Source organism: Cyprinus carpio, chromosome A6 (assembly GCF_018340385.1).
Source record: "Cyprinus carpio isolate SPL01 chromosome A6, ASM1834038v1, whole genome shotgun sequence".
NCBI classification, from domain to species: domain Eukaryota; kingdom Metazoa; phylum Chordata; class Actinopteri; order Cypriniformes; family Cyprinidae; genus Cyprinus; species Cyprinus carpio.
The window spans coordinates 8571129-8597083 of NC_056577.1; the positions used below are offsets into that span (position 1 = coordinate 8571129).

At 37.0% G+C, this 25955-nt stretch overlaps 1 protein-coding gene across 1 annotated transcript in view; it reads right to left on the bottom strand.

Moving 5' to 3' along the window:
- The window catches only part of LOC109091191 (unconventional myosin-X-like), a 66202-nt gene extending 40586 nt beyond the window's left edge, over positions 1-25616 (bottom strand). The window contains exons 1-2 of the mRNA XM_042757868.1: positions 25297-25616; positions 7715-7813 (exon numbers count right to left, since the gene is read on the bottom strand). Of these exons, the coding sequence (XP_042613802.1) occupies positions 7715-7813; positions 25297-25317 (120 nt within the window). The 5' untranslated portion in view covers positions 25318-25616. The remainder of the gene's footprint in view (positions 1-7714; positions 7814-25296) is intronic.
- Between the last annotated feature and the right edge of the window lie 339 nt (positions 25617-25955).

Genomic DNA, 25955 nt, shown 5'->3' on the forward strand with positions numbered 1-25955 from the left:
TTACAAATACACACCTTTACACTTCAAAAAAGTTGAAGGGGTCATATGATGTTGCTAAAAAGAACATTATTTTGTGTATTTGGTGTAATGAAATGTGTTTACGCGGTTTAAGGTTTTCACATACTGTACATTATTGTTTCTCCTCTATGCCCCGCCTTCTGAAACGTGTCATTTTTTACAAGGCTCATCGCTCTGAAAAGCGAGGTGTGCTCTGATTTGCCAGCTATCCAGTGTGTTGTGATTGGCCAAATGCCTCAAGCGTGTGACGGAAATGTTATGCCCCTTGCCATACTGTGATGCGTGTCCCGGTCAGAACACCGGCGAGACAAGACAAAAACAATAAAACCCATTACAAACAAGCCATTTGTTGCATCCAGCGGAGACATAATTACTGATTATAATGACTTATACTGTGTTTTTACGCATTGCGTTGCATCGCGCCGTGTAAACATAAAACCATGTCTGCATTTGTGATTGGAGAAACGACAAACAACAAGCGCTACTCTACACTGCTCAAAAATCGCGTTTGAATCATCAGTGGCAAATCCGTTACATATGAAAACGTACTTACAGACTGTGAGTCAGAACAGCCGGCATTGTAGTCTACTCTCCCAGGATCAGGAAACAGTCTTCCATAAAATGTGCTGCACACATCTGAATATTTGGGTTGAACTATTCTGGAACAGTGTTGTAAATACAACTTAACCACTGATTTCTAGTTGTGTCCTCTTTTGGAAGGCCAAACAAAGTATTTTTGCTTTCACAACGAAACAGTGTCTCCACAACATGGCGCCTGCGGCAACAGCAAGAATCAAAGTTGCGCCTTTTTTCTTTGCGTGAACATTTGGGCGGCGTTATGCAAATCTTCCCACATCGTGATGTAGACATGTGGGGGCTTGTTTAAACAAGGCGTATTAGGAGGACGTGGACGAGTCTAAACTTTTATTAAGAATATCTCTTTGGCTTTGAGACTTTAGTCTTTGCAACTTTATGGATCTTATCTATTCACAAACAGCTTGTAACACTCCAAAGAGAAAGGAAAACTTGAAATTGCATCATATGACCCCTTTAACTGACGGACTGGAGTCGTGTGAACTTGTGGATTATTGGGATGTTTTTATCAACTGTTTGAACTCTCATTCTGATGGCATCATTCACTTGCATCCATTGGTGAGCAAGTGATGTAATGCAAAATTTCTTCAAATCTGTTACAATGTAGAAACAAACTCATTTACTTCTCGGATGTCCTGAGGGTGAGTATATTTTCAGCAAATTTTTATTTTAGGGGGGAACTATTCCTTTAATATATTTTTGTATTATAAATGCTTTTTATTATGTTCATGTTTTGCAGCATTTTTCATATTTTTAGCAGAAACATATCAGGTTGCATATGGTTGAATTTTGGCCTTGGTTACATTTGTATATTTTAGTTGTTGTTTCTAGTACATTTCTAAAATGTTTCAATTCACATGTACAGTCCACACAAGCATGCATGCATAACATGCATCCTGTCCCAGTAACTCGGTCAGAACCACTGCAGGAATGGGGTCACACCCACCCTTAACTAAATTATTAACCAAATCAGAAACAAGAGCGAGAGAGAGAAATAAAGCGAGTGAAAGAGCGAGAGAGATGTCATTTTGCATCCATCCCCTGTACTATACCATGCCTTAAAACCCACATAAAAAAATTCAGCAATCTCCAACAGGGTTGCCACATCTAAACGAATCTCCCACACATGCAAAACTATTTTTCTACCCCTTTGGACCAAGACCTTAGGATTAGCTCTGGCCCAAAACAATGGGTGAGAAGACCTCCAGGAAGATGTTGGGGTTTCCTGAAGAGGTTGCCTGAGACCCAGTAGAACGTTGAATCAGTGTATTGATTTATGGAGGATTTGGACTACTGCAGAGAATGCTACTGAATATTCTCATGTCAGCACAAGCTCTCTTGTTCAGGGCATGAATCATACCAGCACACAGGAAATATTGGGGAAATGCAGACTTAGATAAAACCTAAATTAGATTTTTTTATGTGTTTTTGGAACCCACCTTGGATTCAGCTGTAAAACTTTCGTGGGGAAGTCATGGCCTAATGGTTAGAGAGCTTGACTCCTAACCGTAAGGTTGTGGGTTCCAGTCTCGGGCCGGCAAAACCACGACTGAGGTGCCCTTGAGCAAGGCACCGAACCCCAAACTGCTCCCCGGGTGCCACGGCATAAATGGCTGCCCACTGCTCCTGGTGTGTGTTCACGGTATGTGTGTGTGCACTTTGGATGGGTTAAATGCAGAGCACAAATTCTGAGTATGGGTCACCTTACTTGGCTGTATGTCACGTCACTTCACTTCATGCAAACTGGACAGTCTGAATCATTTTAGAGATTCTGTTCACTCAGATGCCCATTTCAAATAACTGGTGGGAAAAAATATCACTTCTTCATGTGAGTCAACATTTAAAAGTGTTCCTACATAGCATTTTACACATGCTTTTTGCTTTGTGTTATGACGGATGATTAGAAAATAAAACCCCTAGATTGGTTGTGTTAGTAATTTAGTTTGATTTATTGGGAGTATTGTTGTAACAGCTGCTTATTACTATGTTTTTGAGTAATTTATTTTGAAAGTGAAAGTTCTGCCTGTCATAATTTATTCACACTTACTTTGTTTCAATGACTGGCTTTATTCTATGAAACACAAAAGGAGATATTTTGAAGAATGTTACAACTGTTTATGCCCATATAATGGAAGTCATTGGACCCTACTGACTTTCACTGTATAGGATTATTATTTTTTTTTTTTCAAAATATCTCCCTCCATTTGTATTTGGTTGGTCAAATGGAAGTCCTGCCCCAAACTTGGTTAAGTTAATGTTAATATATCAAGCGGGTCGCAATGGATGAAAATCAATTAAGAAATTACTTTGTTGCCTCTCTATACTAAACTGGGATTGGAGAAAGTATTGAGCATTAAGTTACAGCAATCTCAAATGCAGTGTCCACTGTAGCAGATCACATGAACTTCCATTAGTAGACATCACTTCCATTTGCATAAAGTTGATCAAGCACTTTGTTCGCCAACAGCTCATGTCAACCCAAATCTCACTGAAATTAAATCACATTTGTTGCTGCAAATCAAGTGTGAATTCCCCTTCAGTGGTTTACAAAGACACTGGGAATCATTAAAAAATGATAATCATAAATGACTGAGTTTAACTGTTAGTCAGCTGAAAATATCTCCTTAATGTCTGTTTAGGAGTCATTAGAAGAGTCATTCTAGATGACAGATGTAGGACTTCAGCACAGTCCGCCACTGGTCATATCAACCAAGTGGTCTGTAATTATTTTATCTTTTATGTTTTGTTACCTTGTAGGGCTATATTGGAATTTAGTTTGGCTGTACTGCTCAGTATTGCAAAATAGTCTTTAAAACAAACATGAAAAAGAATGGTGGTGAAATTGTGGATCGTGATCTTGCCTGAAAATAGCTGTGATATGATACACATATAATAATGACAAACCCAACAAACCACACACATATATGCACCACATATATGAACATATATGCACCACACACATGCAAACACAAATGTTTGTAGACAAAAACACAAATGCAAACAGGCTTCCTGTATGCATCTGTACATCCAGATAACCCTTCCCTGCTGTGCAGTCTCTCTCTCTCTGAGCTGAATCCAGGCCAGCACAGCTGTTATTATTAGCCTGACATCACAGCTCTGCCAGTTCCAACAACCCACAGTCATCACAAACTATTTACCTCTATCAGCACTGTGTGTGTGGGAGTTTAACTGCTAATACAACCATTTGATTACAATTAAACCTTGAAACAGAGGCAGTTCTGCTCACTGAATTGTAAGGAAATGTAATAGACACTAAAAGGTTGGTGAACAGACTCCAAAACATTGACAAAACTATTTACAAAGTCTCTGAGGTGTGTTTTACATGAGATAATATAATCCATATTTTCCATTTTGAGATTTCAGAATAGTGCTACGTACAGGGAATACAACAAAAGACCAGTGGGACATTTATGCAAGGAAATATAATAAGGCTCTCACATCATACATCTGCTCACAACCACAAGAATGGCAAAAAACAGCTATCAAGCAAGTACTTTTTGGATGTTTGCAAAATTTTTGAGAGTTATTTGCAATTATGATATATTTACAAAGCAAAACTAAGATAACATTTAAAGCGTGCTGAATTGAGATTCATCTCAAAAAGATGGCTACTGCTTTCAGTCCCTGATGCAATTCACGGCAGGTTAACTGTACTTTCACTATTGCAAAGTTCAAATAGGCTACCATTTAATGGTTATGACATAAAAAGGAGCTGCTAATTTTATTTCTATATTGAGATGACAGAATGAGGCACATATTAAAACTATTATAAACTATGCAAAGACCCTCAGAGGTCTTTCTTCAGTGTGCAGCGCAAATAGAAGCTTAAACTGCACCACCTTGCAATCCTGTGTGAAAGTGATATGACAATACAACAGAAATTTTTCAGTCTCTAAATGACATTGTTGCATGTGCAGCTATACAAGCTGGTTATAAGCAATGGCTTGTTGGGTATCATACAAATGGTCTGATACAGTTTTCTCCAGCTGTATCACCTTTCAAAAGAAACCCCTGTTACCATGAGAGCATGTGTTAGTGGATATCTCTGCATTAAAAGAAGAGTGTTCTCTCGTGGGGAAGTCATGGCCTAATGGTTAGAGAGCTTGACTCCTAACCGTAAGGTTGTGGGTTCCAGTCTCGGGCCGGCAAAACCACGACTGAGGTGCCCTTGAGCAAGGCACCGAACCCCAAACTGCTCCCCGGGTGCCACGGCATAAATGGCTGCCCACTGCTCCTGGTGTGTGTTCACGGTATGTGTGTGTGTGCACTTTGGATGGGTTAAATGCAGAGCACAAATTCTGAGTATGGGTCACCTTACTTGGCTGTTATGTCACGTCACTTCACTTCATGCAAACTGGACAGTCTGAATCATTTTAGAGATTCTGTTCACTCAGATGCCCATTTCAAATAACTGGTGGGAAAAAAATATCACTTCTTCATGTGAGTCAACATTTAAAAGTGTTCCTACATAGCATTTTACACATGCTTTTTGCTTTGTGTTATGACGGATGATTAGAAAATAAAACCCCTAGATTGGTTGTGTTTAGTAATTTAGTTTGATTTATTGGGAGTATTGTTGTAACAGCTGCTTATTACTATGTTTTTGAGTAATTTATTTTGAAAGTGAAAGTTCTGCCTGTCATAATTTATTCACACTTACTTTGTTTCAATGACTGGCTTTATTCTATGAAACACAAAAGGAGATATTTTGAAGAATGTTACAACTGTTTATGCCCATATAATGGAAGTCATTGGACCCTACTGACTTTCACTGTATAGGATTATTATTTTTTTTTTTTTTTTCAAAATATCTCCCTCCATTTGTATTTGGTTGGTCAAATGGAAGTCCTGCCCCAAACTTGGTTAAGTTAATGTTAATATATCAAGCGGGTCGCAATGGATGAAATCAATTAAGAAATTACTTTGTTGCCTCTCTATACTAAACTGGGATTGGAGAAAGTATTGAGCATTAAGTTACAGCAATCTCAAATGCAGTGTCCACTGTAGCAGATCACATGAACTTCCATTAGTAGACATCACTTCCATTTGCATAAAGTTGATCAAGCACTTTGTTCGCCAACAGCTCATGTCAACCCAAATCTCACTGAAATTAAATCACATTTGTTGCTGCAAAATCAAGTGTGAATTCCCCTTCAGTGGTTTACAAAGACACTGGGAATCATTAAAAAATGATAATCATAAATGACTGAGTTTAACTGTTAGTCAGCTGAAAATATCTCCTTAATGTCTGTTTAGGAGTCATTAGAAGAGTCATTCTAGATGACAGATGTAGGACTTCAGCACAGTCCGCCACCTGGTCATATCAACCAAGTGGTCTGCAATTATTTTATCTTTTATGTTTTGTTACCTTGTAGGGCTATATTGGAATTTAGTTTGGCTGTACTGCTCAGTATTGCAAAATAGTCTTTAAACAAACATGAAAAAGAATGGTGGTGAAATTGTGGATCGTGATCTTGCCTGAAAATAGCTGTGATATGATATTCTTGTCATCTTGCCCACCCCTACCAAGCACACACATATATGCACCACATATATGAACATATATGCACCACACACATGCAAACACAAATGTTTGTAGACAAAAACACAAATGCAAACAGGCTTCCTGTATGCATCTGTACATCCAGATAACCCTTCCCTGCTGTGCAGTCTCTCTCTCTCTGAGCTGAATCCAGGCCAGCACAGCTGTTATTATTAGCCTGACATCACAGCTCTGCCAGTTCCAACAACCCACAGTCATCACAAAACTATTTACCTCTATCAGCACTGTGTGTGTGGGAGTTTAACTGCTAATACAACCATTTGATTACAATTAAACCTTGAAACAGAGGCAGTTCTGCTCACTGAATTGTAAGGAAATGTAATAGACACTAAAAGGTTGGTGAACAGACTCCAAAACATTGACAAAACTATTTACAAACTCTCTGAGGTGTGTTTTACATGAGATAATATAATCCATATTTTCCATTTTGAGATTTCAGAATAGTGCTACGTACAGGGAATACAACAAAAGACCAGTGGGACATTTATGAAGGAAATATAATAAGGCTCTCACATCATACATCTGCTCACAACCACAAGAATGGCAAAACAGCTATCAAGCAAGTACTTTTTGGATGTTTGCAAAATTTTGAGAGTTATTTGCAATTATGATATATTTACAAAGCAAACTAAGATAACATTTAAAGCGTGCTGAATTGAGATCATCTCAAAAGATGGCTACTGCTTTCAGTCCCTGATGCAATTCACGGCAGGTTAACTGTACTTTCACTATTGCAAAGTTCAAATAGGCTACCATTTAATGGTTATGACATAAAAAGGAGCTGCTAATTTTATTTCTATATTGAGATGACAGAATGAGGCACATATTAAAACTATTATAAACTATGCAAAGACCCTCAGAGGTCTTTCTTTCAGTGTGCAGCGCAAATAGAAGCTTAAACTGCACCACCTTGCAATCCTGTGTGAAAGTGATATGACAATACAACAGAAATTTTTCAGTCTCTAAATGACATTGTTGCATGTGCAGCTATACAAGCTGGTTATAAGCAATGGCTTGTTGGGTATCATACAAATGGTCTGATACAGTTTTCTCCAGCTGTATCACCTTTCAAAAGAAACCCTGTTACCATGAGAGCATGTGTTAGTGGATATCTCTGCATTAAAAGAAGAGTGTTCTCTCTTTTCTACTGTCTCTCTTTCAATGATGTATTTTTTTCTGTGATTATTGCATATATCACATTGCACCAGAACAGGCCAAAAGCTCATGTAGACTGGTGAAGTGCATTATGATTGGTTATATGATATAGTGTTTTTCACATGGACATTTATGGGAGGGTGAATGCATTGATTTAGCCTCAGACGTGCAGATGGCCGACATTCTGTACACACACAAACATGCATATGCACACACACAGCTCCTCAGCCCTGTTATGATGACATTCAGAGCACAATATCAACCCAGCGTAATCTCTGACTCACACAACACCCATTCAGCCATAAAGGGCAACATCTGCGTGTTTGCATGTGTGTGTGTTTATGACAGATTGCTGAGTCTTACCTCCCCGTAGTCGGTGGTGAGCACCAGGGTTCCATCTCCACAGGAGTTCACTGTAGACGGAACCAGCTGATCTTTATGATTCACCCACACTCGAGAACCCTGCAAAACACACACAAAAGCAGTCGGACACAAATCAGCACAATCCCAGATTATATTTCCCAGTTGCTTGTAAGAGCCATAGAACAATAAAACACAAAATAAAACACAAAATCTTCATGTAGTCAATCACTATCGAAATGTATGACTTTCAGGGTGACCTGTGGGTGGCTTTTCATTTACAAACACTCATCGATGCCCACACACAAAGCTTAGACACAAAAGACCATTTTAATAAATCCTACGCCAACTTTAAAAAATTGTTTAAAGTAAATCCTACACCATTTTTTTTCTTCAGTGTACTGTACATTATTTTCTGACATTAAAATATATTCAATTAATCTCAAATTACTCAAGGCAATTTATTTACACTTAAAAAATACATGACAAAAGAAATGTTTAAAACCTTCCAAATGTATACTTCAAAGAGTATACTTCTCACCATCAGACCGGGCAAGGCATGTTTAATAGAATGACCCAACTACATTTCTCACACAGTATAACAGAATTAAACAATCACAAATGAAGTATGAAAGGTTTTCAGACTAAGAAGATTTATCATGGGAGGTTTGCTTTACTGAATTTCCCCACGTTATAATTTGTAAATGCAATAACACCCAGCATAGTGAGCAATGATGTCATTTCTGCTGTGTCTTCCAGTTCTTCTCCATAGCAGTAAAGTGCCATTTCATGTGAGCGCTGGACAGAATTATGGCTAGCTGTATGAAGTTAACTACTAATAATTGGGAAACGGATCAATAAGCCCCTAGCTTCAAAGAGGAAACTCAATACACAATCACCAACTCCAACAGAAAATCACATATTACTTCCGAAGCATTAAATGGCCCAGAAGACACATCCATTTACATTTCCAGTATTATTTTGTGACAACATTCTATAATTCTCACAGTATAAGAGGTAAGTTGTCACAATGATAACACGCCAGTATTCACAAATATTATTATACTTTATTAAAGAGGATTTTGAATGTTTGAAACCAACCTAGAAAACCACTGCTAGACAACACAACCATGTAATTGAAATTGAATCATTGGACATACATAAATTCACTCCTGCCCACAAACAAACACAGAATAATTTGTGAATCCACCCCAAATCAGAAAATGAGTGTGAGTTTCCCAGACATGGACATTAGCCCTACTAGTTCTGAAGCAGATGACCTTCTCTATTACACATGAATTTTGAATTTCTGGATGAGAAATAGGCAGACAGACAGGCAGACTGGGAGACAGACTGATAAACAGATAGAAGCTGTTCTTTGTCAACAGATGGTTGACTATGACGGGCTGTCCCACCTCCAGTCAGAGGAACTACAGTGGTGAAGACAAAAGACAGGCTGCTCTGCCCCTGGGTAAAGGAACCAAGTCATACAGGCAGAAAAACACTCACAACAGACAGCTGAGCAATGCACACTTACACATTTCATTCCCATCAGAAGACATTAAAAGGAGAAACATCATGGAAAGCAAATGTTCCTGCTCTTTTGGGGAAAAATATTCATTGTTCAATTCACAACACAAAACTCCCTCCACAGCCTATACAAACTATTTATTTAACCAAAAATGGGTTATTCAGAAATCAAATCATCACACCCATAACTAATATTAATGGCTATTTACAGACACTATTATAACAAAGGTCATTTACATAAAGATGGTACAGTACTAAAAACAGCAATTGGTCTGGAAGAAACTGTGACAAGTGGAACAGCAGTAAAAATATATTGCTGCATAGTTTTGGGGGAAAAACGCCATTGCGAATTTTCTAATACAAGTCTTCTCATTAAATGTTTGGGAAGATGGTTGGTGCATGTTGCATCCTAAATGCACATTATATAGAAACCAAAACTCAGAGCAGATACAGGGATGAGTTTGTGTGGAATAGCATTTACTGTAAACCACGCCGCTCAAGACTTGGATGATGAGCTACATGCGAGTAAATGAACACAGTGCCACACTTCACTCTGGAACACACAGTGCATGCATTTATTCATTTAAACTGCAGTCTTAGCAATTTGATAATCACAATTTGACATATCGCGATTTCAGTTTAATTTCGATTCATCATGCAGCCCTACACACACATGGCACTTTGTGTGTTGTGTGCATGGGAAGAAATTCAGAAATTAAAAATGACTTTGATATTTGACTTGTCTCCCTCTCAAGCATTCTTCATGCTCTTATCAGGAGCTCCTGGCTTTACACAGCCGCAGATAGCATCTCTAACAGGGATCAGGAGCTGCTAATTAACACAGATGCAGAGGCTGTTGGTTTGTGCCGTTTGTCCCGATCTGAACAAACAAAACATTAATGAGAGCTCAGACCATATATGGAGAGCAGAAGAGGGTAATCATGCATGAACACAACAGAGATGGAAGAATGCAACGTCTTCATCAACAGATAACTCTGCTGTTGCTCTTGCACAGCTGTCAGTAGAAAATGGCTTCATTTGCTGAAAAATAACCACATGCACGTGAGGGAATAAGGAGAACATGCTCTTACTGGAGGAGGTTACGCAAGAGGGTCTAAATAAAAGATGCAGACCCTAAGGAACCAGCAACATTAACGGCCTGACCACAGGGCTGTACGATTAAATAAACCCAGAATTGTGATATGGACTAGTACTAGGGATGGGTGAAAAATCTATTTTATCGATTAACTCGGATGTGTAGTTTACATCGGATTGTTTGAATGAAAATGTTTTCTTTTTAACATCCACCGACGCTCCACTCAGGGCTCCCATAGTTCCGATTGGGCTCAACCCTCCCCCCACGTGTTTGCCATATAGAGATATGCTGCCGAGCAGAGTATGTTTCTGCGGAGCGCGGAGTAGAGCGGTGTGATTTTGACTGGAGCGAGGCGCGGGTTTTTTAAAAGTCAGAGCGTCGTGGTTTTCACTCGCTCCAAGAGCACTCCTCCACTGCTCCATCACGAGTACAATTCATGCCAACGGCCCATAATATAACTGCATATTTAGCAATAATTCACATGTTAAACGTATTTAGCTATAGCTTGATACAGATGGATCTCTCAAATAAGAAGATTATAATGAGGGCAATAACCGAGCGGGAAGTTATAGGCTAGTTCTCAAGGAGTTTGTCTGTTCCTTTTACTGAATATTTTAGGGTTAAAGCATGATTTAAACAGATACAGCAAATTCACACGCAATCGCTTTCCCAATAATGCATTCAAACAAATGTAATCTTACAATACTTCATCTTTATCTGATTTTGAAATCTGTAAGAAATGCATCGATCTGTAGATAAAATAACTGATGAAAATGAACTGCTGTTTTCATCACAAACAAAATTTGCACAGCAGAAAGCAGCAATTATACCTTTTAATGCTGACAATTAGTTTGGCATGTGGTAGGAAAAAAAGTTTGCACACAATAGCCTAAGCCACTTTGAAACTCTACTGTTATTTCATTTATTTTTAATTTTAATATAGGCTACGTTATGAACATAACATTTCAAACATACTGAAATACTTTAGCCACGGAGCGAAGGCGGAGCTGTGTTCCTGGTATCAGTGAGCGCAGAGTGGAGCTGGAGCGGAGTGATTATTAAATGCTCAGAACGTGGAGGGAAATAGTTGCCGCTCCACTCCACTCACATACTGTGAGTGAGAGAGATGTTTTGCCCTACAAAATGAACAAGACCGCGGCAGCACAAGCACAGCATAACCGCCAACAAGCAACATGCAGCAATGCTCATTGCGCGGCTCACCAAGCTTTACTTTTGTGGCTCGCATGGCAGTAAATAATATGATGACATGATCATGCAGTCAATACAGATATTTAATAAAAACATTAAAAACAAGCAGGGCTGTGACATAACCCATTAAAAAACGCATGCAATGTCTACACCGGACACGAGTGGCGCGATCCGATAAAAGACAATAGAACCCTGTGATGTTGTCTACACTGGACGCGGCGTGATGCGACACGATTCCCATCAGTAAACTGATGCTCGTTCTATTTATGACGAAATGTTCTGACACTACGTTCAGATGATTTGCAACTGTAGTGTGATGTCAAGTTTAGACAGACTTTTAGCACAGTGGGGCACGGAACAACAACTCTCACGTCTGGTGTAGACACAGTTAGACAGTGTCTGCTCTATTTACAAATAATTTATATAAGAAAAAAAAGACTCACTGCGTAGTTGCCAGTTTTAATCTTAACAGCTCTTAACGCCGAGTGGATGATTAGATGCATGATGGGCTAGTATTAAATTAAAAAAAAATTTAAAAATAAATAAAGGTCTTTCCAGCATTAAGGTAATAATGTTACTGCTTTTTTTTAATTCATCTTCTCAGTTATAAATTTGACTGGTAAATAATAAATAAAGAATTATATTAAAACTTGTTTTGAACAATTTCTTTGTCATTTGAATATTGTAGGGGGCGGGGAACGATTTAAATTGTAAATCGGATTTTTGGTGGAAAAATCGGGGATTTTTTTTTTAGGTCATATCGCCCAGCCCTAACTAGTAAAATTAGCAAAGGCTGCGATTTAATTAAATAAATACATGCACTGTATTGAAGGATGGCACTTTATTCTTATGAGCAGCTCATTATCCGCCACTGTTCTCAGCATCTCATAGTGACTCAGTTCTCAGTAAACGCTGCTTCCCACAAACTCCATCTGTGCATCTGGTCTGTGTAGTTTTTTTTTTTTTTTTATGCAAAATGGGCTAACATCCTCCCATACTTGTAATATATACTATGGTCTGTTTTTATTTTTTATATTTTTCTTATTTCAGTAAAATATTGTTTTTATTATTACTAATAATACTAATATTACTACTACTAATTATTATTATTATTATATTATTTAATATCATTTACTATATTATATTAATTATTATTACATTACATTATTTTATAGCCATACTAATATATAATCACAAAAAAATGCCCAAATTGTTAGCCTTACAAACAAGCACAGAAAATCTAGGATTTTTAAATTTAAATTGCATTTTAAATTGCAATCGCAACATTTATCAGGAAAATCTTCACGCATTGTCATCTTCCACGACTATGTAAAACACAGCACAAAGATTCATTAAACCCATCAAGTAACTTTTATTTAAAGTCTACAAAACCTTGAAAAATCTCTCTGCACAGATACTTTCCATTATTAATATTAACCTTCATCTAATGACCAGTGTAATTCATCACCAGACAGCCTCTCAACCTCTTACCACCCATCAGTGGGGGAATTTACCAGTTCCACCAGACAATAACATTGACAATGAGAAACAGAGGCTGTGTGTGGAACAGTGCCTGAATGATTCTGTGAAGATGAATATAGCATTGTGGCACACTTGGCAATGTGTTTGAAATGCAGAATAGGAACATATGTGTGGATATTATGAATCAAGCATGATACAGCTGGACAAAGAGACAGGGAGAGAGACAAACGGCAAAAGAAAGGAGTGTATTGACTGTAAAGGGAAAATAATCCCACTAGGAAAAATGTTGCATCGCATCACCCACATCTATGGCCCTAAACATGCTGACATTTCAGTGTTCATCACTGGAGTCTCAGTTACTGCAACATGACCTTCTGAGATATTTCTGCTCCGTTTTAGGCATCACTCAGTTATTATGCCAACACTCTACCCATCTTTCTGCCCTGTAGGCAGAATTTTAGCTGCTCAGGTGATCTGAAAAGCAGCTTCTTTCCATATTGTTGGCACACTGTCCTGAAGACACAAATGACTATGATTCACTCTGTGAGTTCCTGTCAGGATTTCATTCCTGCTGCTATCCACACTAAAATGAAGTCTGAAAGAACGCAAAAGCTAGTGTAATAACCACATTTATATTTATTTTCCAGAATTTTCCTAAGTTACTTCACAGAAGAGAAATGTCTACAAGAATATCATTATGGACTTTTATTAGGTTTATGCTTCAATGTACCCCTTTTCGTTTCAAAAACATTTTTACAGCTCAGACAGTTAATTTACCGTTAATTTTACAGATATGGCACATTTAGTGCATACAATTGAAGACTACAAAAATATACTATTCAAACGAATGAAAAAATAAACAAATAAGCTTCTAGCTTGGGTACCCTTTTTAAATTTTTAAGAAATAACAGTTCAGATATTTTGGTGCCTAAAATAGTTTTTAAAACAAATACAAAAAACTGAACTTGGGTTCACTTTGGATTAAATGGAAAATTTAAATATTCAAACAAAGGCCAAAAACATTAAAAAAAGAAAGAAAGAAAGAAAGAAATTATGAGATGATACCAATATCCAATTATTTACAACAACATCTGCTGATACAAAATATTTCCTGTCTCTGCTTTTTTCTGCTGATAATTAACACTGATAATTAATTACACAGCAAATGAAATTTAAATTATAATTTTATTGCTAAATAAATAAGCTTTCCACATTTATGTAGATAACATGAAATACTTAAGAACTTCTCAATAAAACCAGCTGAGATATTTAAAATAAAGTGGTCCAAATTTATATATTTTATGTAGACCACACAAACAGACTACCACTATTTCCTTTTTGCTGTTTTCACACAAATCTTTTATAAACAGTTGCTCAATGAAACTGATGATTAGCTATACATCGGTATACCTTCCACTTCCTTCCTTTCTTCTTTCCTCCTCTCTTATTTCCTTTATCTCCCTCTCGTCTTCTAGCTTCATGTATGTTCACACATACCAGTGTGAAAATGCCATTACACTGCACTTCCTGTGCAGCTATCAAATATACATGACAGAAGGAGAGGGAGTGCGAGAGAGTACAGAGAACGAGAGTGAGAGAAATAAATGATAGATGAAGCTGTTAGGCTTAAAGTGGTGCCTGAGAGATTCCCACCATACTGAGAGTCAATGAGGAGGCTAGACTTTGTCACACATTGCTACATCTCTCCCCTCCTCCTTTAATTTATGGCCTACATACTGTACTAACACTCACTAAAGACACATACATACACACTGGTTTTATGGGGCATTTTATTCTCAGCTTGAACAAGGTCAATAACAATGATATTTTTTTTTGCATTAATGTTTTTGTCTTTGGGAAAATATATATATTTTTATTATTATTGTTAAATCAAAATTTAAGGTTTGAACCAAACCTTAAATATTATTTGACAAAAGCTAATAAATGTGTCTAAAATGTTATTGTTTTTTTAAATAAAAGAATAAATATCAGATATTAAAGACAGATACGCATACAATATATGATATATACAATGCAGGATTATCCGCTATGGATTGTGATGGGCTGGTATGGCTCCTGAGCTGTTTTTTAGTCCCAATCTTCACACTCTTTTCTCTTCATCCTCTCCATTCCTCCCTCTCACCCCTCTGCTCCAGTTTGATTTAAAAACATCAATAGGGAAAACCAAGAAATAAGACACCTGTCTGGAGACCCCCTCTCTGTCATGCCTGTATGTCTTTCTTTACGACCCACTGACAGATTTATGCATCTGGAAAAGGAGCGAGACAGAGATCTAAACGGTCAAGTGGTTCACCATGGCAGTAGATGAGTTAATTGTTCATCAATGGAAGATATATGTTTCTGTGCTGGACGGGGTGGGAATATGTGTTTATGGACTACAGGTACAGACCAGAGCAGATGTTACTGTATGCAGTATTTCTGCAAGTCCATCAGTGCTGCATTATGTCTTTACAGTGCCAAACAATCGACCTACTTTTACTGCTGCGTAATCATATAAGTCAGTTGTAAGTTGAATTTGAGAACTTGAGAACCAGATAAGTATAATTCATGAGTGAATGATTGAGACCATGGGGAACAAGGTGAAGGAGGGTGAGGAAATGGCGTTAGAATTTTCATTTTTGGACAATTACATTTTTTTAATTTTTTTAGTATTATACCTAATGGTTGTGTTTGTACTCTATACCTAATATATGTGGATTTAAAACATATAAAAATTACAGTATTACAGTAAAGAGATTACAGTATAATGAGATTCACCACTGAGAATAATTGAAATTACAAAAAAGTACCATGTCTGTATAGATTAAAATCATGGGATTTTATAGAATTGACATCCAATAATATAAAAATTAAACCCACTGTTATAGAATATGGTTAACTGTCTTGATGCAAAATGATTTTTTCTTTTGATTTTGCTATAAAATGTGACATGGGCATTATAGGGTGCAAGTAAGTGTCTCATAATAAGTGACCCGAAAAAGTGCTGGGTTAACATGCTACACTCGTGAAGTCAACTATTTTGGCTCTAATCACAGCAGGGTGACATCACAGGGGAAACGAGCTATGCTAAATCAGGAAAGCCAAAGCTGCAGTTTTAATGACAAAAGGAGTTAATTGCATCACCTAGCTGTTTGCGTTCTGATAATTATAGGCTAATACAGCCAGCAATATAGAGAAAACATAAGCTGATAATCTACCAAAGGGCTGCACGGAGGCTTGTGCAATTTGTCCAGTTTCATAGACATAACACAAGTAATTTCCAACTAGATTTCCCTATGAAGATTCGGCTAGATGACCCTGGACTTTGTGAGTGTTATAAGGGCACTATAATCACTATAATAACCCACTGCGTTACAGTAATCCCACAGAGCTCGAGCTGCCACCTCCCCATCAAAGGGTTTAGCACAAGCACACGGCTGCCATGGCAACAGAGGGGAAGAGTTTTGGCTGCAGGTGTTTGGTGTGAACTAGGGCAATAGTGGAGTGGACAGTGCAGTAGGTTATATATTAAAGTTGAAATATTGCATTGGGGAATTGGACTGATTCAATACACAGATGAATAAAGATAAACACTGGATTGATTTTTTTAATGCCTTTGCAGCGGATCAAAAATATTCTAGTGCATGTTGTATGGAAATGTCAAATGCAGCACGGGAGTGTATTTTTAGCATGTTTGTGTGTGTGTACTGTCGGCGTAAGCCACCTCACTTCATTTATTATGGGTAACATCTCTCTCTCACTTACACACACATACAGTATATTCTTCTGCATGTATTCTGAGGCTTTCCTCTCACCTTACTCAGCTCATCATCTTGAACATACAGAAAGTACCATATACCTTGTTCAAAATTTTGGGATTGGTGAGATTTTTCAAAAAGTCTCTTATGCTCACCAAATTCAGTAAAGACAGTAACATTGTGAAATATTACAATTTAACATTTTATGTAATTTATTCCTGTGATGCAAAGCTGAATTTTCAGCAGCCATTACTCCAGTCTTCAGTGTTACATGATCTTTCAGAAATCATTCTAATATGCTGATTTGCTGCTCAAGAAACGTTTATGATTATTATCAATGCTGGAAAAAGTTAAAAAAAGTTTTTTTTCCGAATTCCTTGATCAATAGAAATTTTAAAATAACAGTGCTTATTTATAATGAAAATATTATATATATATATATATATATATTATATATATATATATATATATATATATATAATTATTATTATTATACATATCTTTACTGTCACTTTCTTATTGACCCCAAATCCAAACTATTTAGTAGTGTACCTATACACTGTATTACAAAACTAACTATAAATATTTACAATATTAGCCATATGATATTATGATGTTTATGATGTAACACTTAAGTTTTAGGCTACAGGTTTTCTCAACTTAAGAGTTTTTAAGTTGAGAAAGCGTTTTACACTTTTGTCAAAAGTGTGAATATGCAAAACAAAATGTAAACCACAGAAGATAAATTCCAAATGGTGGACTATATGTATCTCAGTAAAACAAGCGCAATTAAACTGTACCCCTAATACCACTTATAATATCATCAATATTTTACCTTCCCCACTTATTTTTTCCTATTTTTGCATTTTTCCAGTCTGGTCTTGGTATGAACAGATTGTAATGAGTCTCAGGTGAGGACTGCTGTATATCAACGCAAATACTGTAATAAACCTTCACAAACACACAACACAAACATGGTGTGCTGTTCAAATGCTATCGAGAAGACTCACACTTCAGCTGTTGAATAAATGCATAAATCATGAACCTGTCAGATTTCAACAAGTGAGACCATATTGAATTTGATACATTATTTTCTTTGGCAATACTTATAAAACAAAATAGGTTAAAATGAGGGGGGAAAGCATCTAAAAAATTCATAAGCCATGATCTGACCCAATATCACTTAACTACAGAAACAGTTTCTGTACCCTCACTAGTCCAACAAAATTAAACTTTGAGTCCATTCCAATCTCTCTGCATATCTAGTGGATGTTTTTTGTGTATTAACTAAGTACCTCTTCTTTCTCTAGTTTTTATGTCTGTCCATCAAATTTCCCAGTAAAAACACAAAATGATAAAAAACGCTTGAAAAAATGCTAAACTAAAAATCTTAAAGGATAGTTAAAAAAAATGAAAATTCTGTCATTATTTACTCACCTCGTCCTTCCAAACCCATATGACTTTGGTTAATTTTGAAACACAAATGAAGTCAAGTCACCTTTATTTATATAGTGCTTTCTACAATACAGATTGTTTTAAAGCAGCTTTAGAGGGATAAACAAGAAAATGTGGGAAACTCCTGTGAAGAGATATGAATACGATTGCTTAATAGATAATAATAATAAATAATAGATTTAATTATTATTTAAATAATGTGTTTACATGTGAATAAATGTGAGTAAATGTGAGTAAATGATGACGGAATTTTCATTTATGGGTGAACTATCCCTTTAATATCATTGTCATGCGGACAGACACTTCAAACCTATATTTTCCTAAAAGAAACAGAGAGTATCCCTAATTTTCCATGACTGAAGTAACCCTGCATCCTAGCAATGATCAGAGGCTGAGACTTAATGTTGGGATTGAGGCACCCTGGTTCCTCTCCGCATAGGGTTTAGTTCATATTCTGACAGTCTCAAAGACAATGACTTGAATAAAAGAAAAAGCTATCACTCCAGACGAGCGAGACTTCATGAGAGACCATTCTGATTATACACCATGGACCAGAACAATGAATAGACCATATAATGATGCCATGAATGTACAGAGAGAGAGAGGAAAATGAAGAATGGGGACACAGGAAGGGGCACAAGTGCATCAGCTGTGGTAGAAAGAGATTTGCACTTTTTCCTGGAGCAGTCTGTCAGATCTGCTCTTCACAGGCAGGCGGAGGCAGCTGATCTGGGTCAGAAGAGAGAACTTTGCTCACTGCTTCTCTCTGCTGGCCTCTCTAACTGAAACACAAGCACGCACACATGCAGTTAAATCTCAGTCTTTCTCTATGTCTCTGTCTCCATCCTGATTTTGAGAGCCTTCATAGTAACTGTATATCCTGTTCATGATACGGTTATGCAGGTGAACTGGAACCAAGTATGGCTGCAATGTTTTAAGGGAGGGATAATATGCAGTCAGCCAATCATTATCACAAAATAAATCCTGGCAGGGTTGATCAGGAAACATTATCCTGCTTATTACATGGCTACTAAACACTTAAAAAATATACAGATTAGACCAATATAAAAATGCACTCAAATTCACTTTGTAGAACAATGCTGCTTCAACAGTCCACCATTTTCCCTAATGTTAGTCGCTATTAAAGTTTAAGAGGGCAACTTTCAACTGAAACCTCAGAAGAATCCATAAGGAATGCAATTTCTAATCTGAAAATGAGAATCTGACACTTACTGATCAATAGTGATCTCCTTGAAGGAAGGAAATCTTTCCAGTAAAAGAGGCAGTAAACACACACACACATACACACAATGTAGCTGTAATGCACACAGTACAACAATCATACCTCATTTAGGCTATTCAAAAGCAAACAAACAGGTGCTGGGGGAAAAAAATCAAACAAGACAGAGAGAATTTTTCTAAGAGCTTCCTTCAGTACTATGAAAACACAGAACACTCAAACCGAAACAGGGTAAAGAAAAGGAAAACGATGAAAAATGATGTAGAAAAGGGGAATGAAAACTGATGGTACCAATCTTTTCCTAAGCCCTACAGTCTGTGATAACAAAAGATAATTTACAGAAGAAAGTCAATGTTACAGCCTCCTACATCAAACAACCTGTGAAATTAGTGCATTGTGGAAATGGATGAATCAAAAGACAGGGGAGACAGCAGTGAGACAGCAATGTTGAAGAGAGAATGATATACACAGATAGGGAAAAGCGGGAGATTCACACTGGAACGAATCAAGGCACTCGCTTCAAATGAAGCTGCTGAGGAAATATAGGTCACACATCTCCAGTGGCTGATTTTCTGAGATCCATGCAGCAACAGAACCACAGACAGTGGGAGAGGACACCCCATTCATGTCACCATGAGGAGGAAAGGATGCCAACGTGAATTCTGCTCTGACCTGGAATGCATGTAATAAAGAATGATACAGATTTCTCAACCGAGACTTCAAATGATCTTTAGTTTCTGCTCTGTGAAACCTGCTGAAGCTCCTGCCACCTGTCAGCAAATCACAGAGACTTTCTCACAGTTTATCTACCAATAACTTCACAAGAATCCATATTATTATTATATGTTGGTGTTGGATGATGTCAGAGATGAGCATGCAATAAAAATGCATTACCGGCCAATACAGATAAAACATTTACTGGTAATATGATACATCATGAGGTCCTATATTAGATTTCCTATACAGTAACAGCTAAAAGCCATAAATATGTAAATGGCTTGCCAACATCCGTTACATTCAGAAATTCAGAGACAATCGATGTGAATTCTCCTTTTATTCCTTCTTTCATTTCTTCAATCTTTCAGCACTCTTTACTCTGACTTTCTGTCCTTTTTCTACTTCTCCCCCCAGCCAATGTTTATAAATAGATCTCTGTGTTTGGTGAGAGACATTTTGGGTTGGCACTCTCCAGTTACCATTACTTCAGATTGTGGACATGCCATAGTGGCACAATTGTGTCTGCAAGCATTTCCGCATGTATTATTAGTAATTTTAAAGTGCAAACAGACACAAAAGGTTTATAAAGGAATTATATTAAAGCCAGAATCTGACTTGAAAAACTGTGACCTGACAAAAAAAAAAAAAATTAAGACTGAACACGTTTTGAATCACTCTCTTTTCATTTTCCACATTTTGTTTTATTTATTTTTTTTTCTGTTTTAATTTTTCTCGATTCCATTTTTTTTTTCTGTTTTAATTTTTCTTGACTCCTTTTTAATGGTTAAATTAAATTGTATTAATCAAAAATCATATCTAATTAATTAAAATCATGAAACTTATATTCATTAATTTTCATTTTCACATCAATTTATTAAAACTTTAACAAAAATTTCATGTTTAGGACCCTATGAAATGTTTTATTTTTTCTTCACCATATGTTTTATTGTTACCTAATTCTGTGTTTTAGTATGTCTAATTATTTAAATGCATAAAAACAACTTAATTTATTATTTTTTTTCTTAAAATAGCCTTATGAAAAGTTTTTTGGGTTATCAAATGAAGGCATAAAACATTAATTTAATTTATCTTTTAATTATTGAAAATTAAGCAAAATAAATTTTTTTGGTAAACAAAGGGAATTTACTATTAAAATTAAAACATGGAAGAAATGTTGTGTGATTATTCCTTAAAAAAAATGTTTGTTTCTTTTTAGTAATAGTAGGCTATGTACATTCTGCTGAACAATAGTAATACATTTCTCGCAAATACTTGTTTTTATTAAATTAAACCAGACTTTTATTTTGACAGGTTGCTGTGAATACCTATACAGTTCTGTGTCTGTGATATGACGCCAGTTTTACTCAAATCAAACGGTCAAATGCTCATGAGGTCACTCACAGAACAGTTCTGGAGATGTTGTTCATGTGTTTACATACTCATTTAGTGAGACGGCAGATGCTGAAAACACAGGGAGCATCACGCACGCTTCCATATGTGTGTAATAAATGAACCGCGCTTCTGCAATATTCATTAACAGAGACATGCAGAACATGCAGGATTCATATTGAATCGACTTTTCCGGCTTAATATTTACAGATACTAGTCCATATCGCAATTTGATTTAAGTGTAATGACCTACTTTTGATTAATTCATTAAAAATTTGACAAATTCTGTGACATTACGCATTAAACTGTAAATTCCGTTTTTATGACTGGATTCCGCGATTCCATCAGCATTTTCCGCATTGGGGAATTCATAGGGCCCTAGGTGTAAGTGTGTGTGTAAATCTACATAAAATGAGACATACTGAAAATAAAACAAAATTAAAATTAAATGAAAATGTCAATATGAAAACTAAATTAAAGCTATTTGGAATATTTTTTCCTTCAATTATTAAAAAACCATCCAAACCCTTACATTTTACCTAAAAAACAACAACCCACACACACTTAAATGGACTTGAGTGTTGTCTGCATATCCTCTCTAACACTCTGATGCAAAATTCATCATTTTAGGATTTATACTACTCTCACATAGTGTTTAAATTTCATCACGGTCAAGAATATGTGACAGCAAGGTCAAGGTTGGGTTTGCCAAGTTGGCTGATTGTGACCACAGGATGCAAGACTGGGAGAAATACAGTGGCTGTAGATCTGGCTTTAAAAAATGGGTTTTTGGATAAAACAGAGCTCCAATTAGATATGCTTTATTAATACAATTTTCTATATGACTTCAAATAGACAGAGTTTGAGGATGTTTTTTGAACTGAGATTTTAAAAACCGGTGCATAAAAATAGAACCTCCTGTAAAGATGTAGGCCTTCTCATCCAATTCTCATCTGAACAGAGCTATTACAATGGTCAGCACTGAGACTTATATTTAATCTCTGGCCTAAATTAGAAAATTGCCTTGAAAAGTGGGTCCACAATATAATTAGCATAGGATTTTGTAATATTTTTAAATCAATGACACATCTCATAACATGTCTTAATCATAAACATTTAGGTTTTTCTATGAAATCTCAATCCTCTCTGAATTTGAAAATCTAGTTAATTCCGAGCCATATGCTCGAGATTCAAAAATTAAATACCCAGCACTAGGAGCATGGGGTGACCCAGCAATACATGCCTCCCTTCCAATGTTGCTGTGGAGGTGTGAACTGTTGAGTCACCAAAATGATAACCTGAACTGTCACCACAGAGCAGACAGCAGAGAAATGGGTGCTAAAAGAGAGGGAGAATAAAATGGAAACAAGAGCAGTTTGTGCATGTGTGTTGTGCTTTAAAGGGTCACTGAGCTTTCAAGATGTCAAGAAACACCCCTGGGCTTCTGAGACGATGTTGGGTGATGACACATTAGGATGTCAGCCAGAGACAAGGATATTAGTAGGAGGGTTAAGTCTGTATTTTGGGGACTTATGTGCTCCACTGCATGCATCTAACACATATTACCCCATTTAAAAGTTTGACCTCTGACCCCTACACTAACACTGACTAAGGCAAGCATTATTATTAAAGGGATCCTATTATGCTCTTTTACAAGGTCTTGATTTTGTTTTGGGGGTGTACTTAAACAGGCTCTCATACTAGGTTGTTCGAAAAACACATTATTTTGCACATATTTTAAATTATTACAACACCTCTCTCCCCAGTCTGGCATGAATGGCTGGAATAGTTCCTGTATCGAATGAAGGCCTGCCTTCTGAAATACGAAATGCACTGTGATTGGTTAGCTGACCCAGTCTGTGTTTTGATTGGCAGCACTCGGCACCTGGTCGGGAAATGTCATACCCCTTAGCATAGCAGCCTGCTGTAAGCTTCAGTGTAAATATTGCGTCAAAATCAAATCAATTTGAGTGCGATTTAAACCCGGATGCTAGCATGTCTCTGACATAGTGATAACACTTGGTGCCTTAGTGCAGATCAATCAGGTCTTGTCCCATTCCTCGATATTTGGGATCTCACAAATCCCGGAAAATATGTGTTATAGTCCAAACGAGTCATTCGTTGTAGTTTTTAAAAAGTGATTTCTGTTAATTAAAATATATCCTTTTGAAGTAGACTTTGAGCTTTGTAACTTTGCAGATCTTTTTTATGCGCAAACAGCAACATTACAGACTAACTAAAGTTGAAAAAGTGAAAAAGCATAATAGCACCCCTTTAAAATCTTTGATATTTACTTCATATATATAATGTCAAAAGACAAGAGTGATTTCTGTTGATTTAGTACACAGCAATACATTAAAAACCACTCAAAACACCTTAGAACCACCTGCCAGCCACCTCCAACTCCCAACTTGGCAGCCATTTTTGCATGTGCAAGAACCATCTAGCTGTACTCGTTCTAGCTGATGTATCACAACCATCTTTGTTTTTGGAACCACTTGGAAAAACCAGCAATTAGAACCTACACAGAGACAGATTTCACTGTAAATGCCTCATAAATTAAATTAATGGCCCTTCCAGATGTCTATGAAGATCCAAAGATCAAGTTCTCCTGCTCTGTTTCTATGGGCCATCACATGCCTATTTTTTGCAATGTCTTTCTCTTCTATCTGATAAATACAATATCCAGAATGTCTGCATCATCAATTAATGTTATTTACTTACTAAGCCTTTTTGTGTGCTGTCTACTCTTCTACAGATTAAAGTAACTGCTAACTGTTTAAAACCATTTGAGACACAAAGCATTTGCTCAAGAGGAAAAATGGCTTAAAGGTAATGCTGTAATTCAGTATTAGATAAAATGCAGGTGTTCCTGTGTGCATTTAACAGATAGAGAGGACAGCAATGAGCAAATCATCCAATCAAGAAGCAGTTGTAAGTATCTAATTGTACTATAAAAGAGATAAGCAACTGACATAGAGAGAGATGCAGAGAGAAACTAATGGATGAAAAAAGCTGCTGTGGGGCCTGTTTTGCAGAATACAGATCATGTAAACAAAACCACAAATGCATTCAAGGTGAAAGGTTCATTATGAGCCCTTGCATATATGTTCCTATCAGACTCAAGGTGAATGCTGAGTATGGAATTCTGTAATCATCTCATTTATATCCGGACAGCCTTCACAACACAGTCACGCGCTGGTTTTGGAATCAGAGACATTTAATCTCATTCAAAACAAATAATGCAGATGCATGAAACAATCTGTAAAATCTGAGAGGTTTAGAAATCCTTGCATAGCATCCTTCCAGAAACATAATTTCAGATAGAGACCCTGCCTCTGCTTCAATGCGCGAGTCCCTTCCCCCCTCACGCGCGCCACAGCCCAGGCGAGCGCGAGACACCGTTGCACGCGACATCACCATAAACTACTGTCAACGTGTCAAATAACTCACTGGTTCCTTTTAATGAAGCACTTTTAAATGATAAACAGTAAAACGTCTGTATTTTAACGGAATTGCGCTGTTATAGGAGGACAGCAATATATGCAACAACCTGGGGTGCAGGCAATGAGAATTATCCACCGGTTTTCACATCATAAGATTAATGAGGAATAATTTCACAAATACAGCACAATATCTATTGTTTTTGCATTGCACAGAAAGCACAACAGATGAAATGACACGTTCCCTCATTAGAAAATGAGCCCACCTCTGCGAAGAAGGTCTCCATCTTCCCTGAAAGGATGCAAGACGATCCAGCGAATCAATCACAAATCTGCAGAGGATTCCAGAAACGTTTGACAAGATGTATGTCTGTTCTGCAATTGCTTTCCATTCAAGAATGCTTACGAAGAGCAGGGCGCTGCAGTCCTGCGTGAAGCGGCAATTCAAACAACTGATGGCGGTTGGAAAAGAAAACGCTCAGGTGTTTGGTTTCTGTAAGTGTCTTTTTTACTTAATCGAAACGCCGGTGTCCAGACACATGCCTCTCTGACTCCGGTGTCCGCACCACACCAAAATATCCAGTTTCCGCTCGCACATCCCCCAAAGCCAGGAGAACCGCCAGCGAAAACCAGCCCCCCCAAGTTCGGCTTTTTTTTACCGTGCATACCGGTAGTAAGATGACAGAAATGTGCCTTCGCAGACATATGACATATATTTAATCTAAAATAAAGCAAATAGTGCTATAATCAGTGAGTTTGGGATGCGTCAAGCGTTCGTTATTGATACACTACATGAAAAACGAATGCGTTATACGTTAAATAAAGAGCAATATGCTTTAGATTCCATTATCTGTATGATCTGAAATCCCATGTGCCTGATGTGGTACTGCGATGGGTTTCACTTCTAACACATATTTCTGCATGC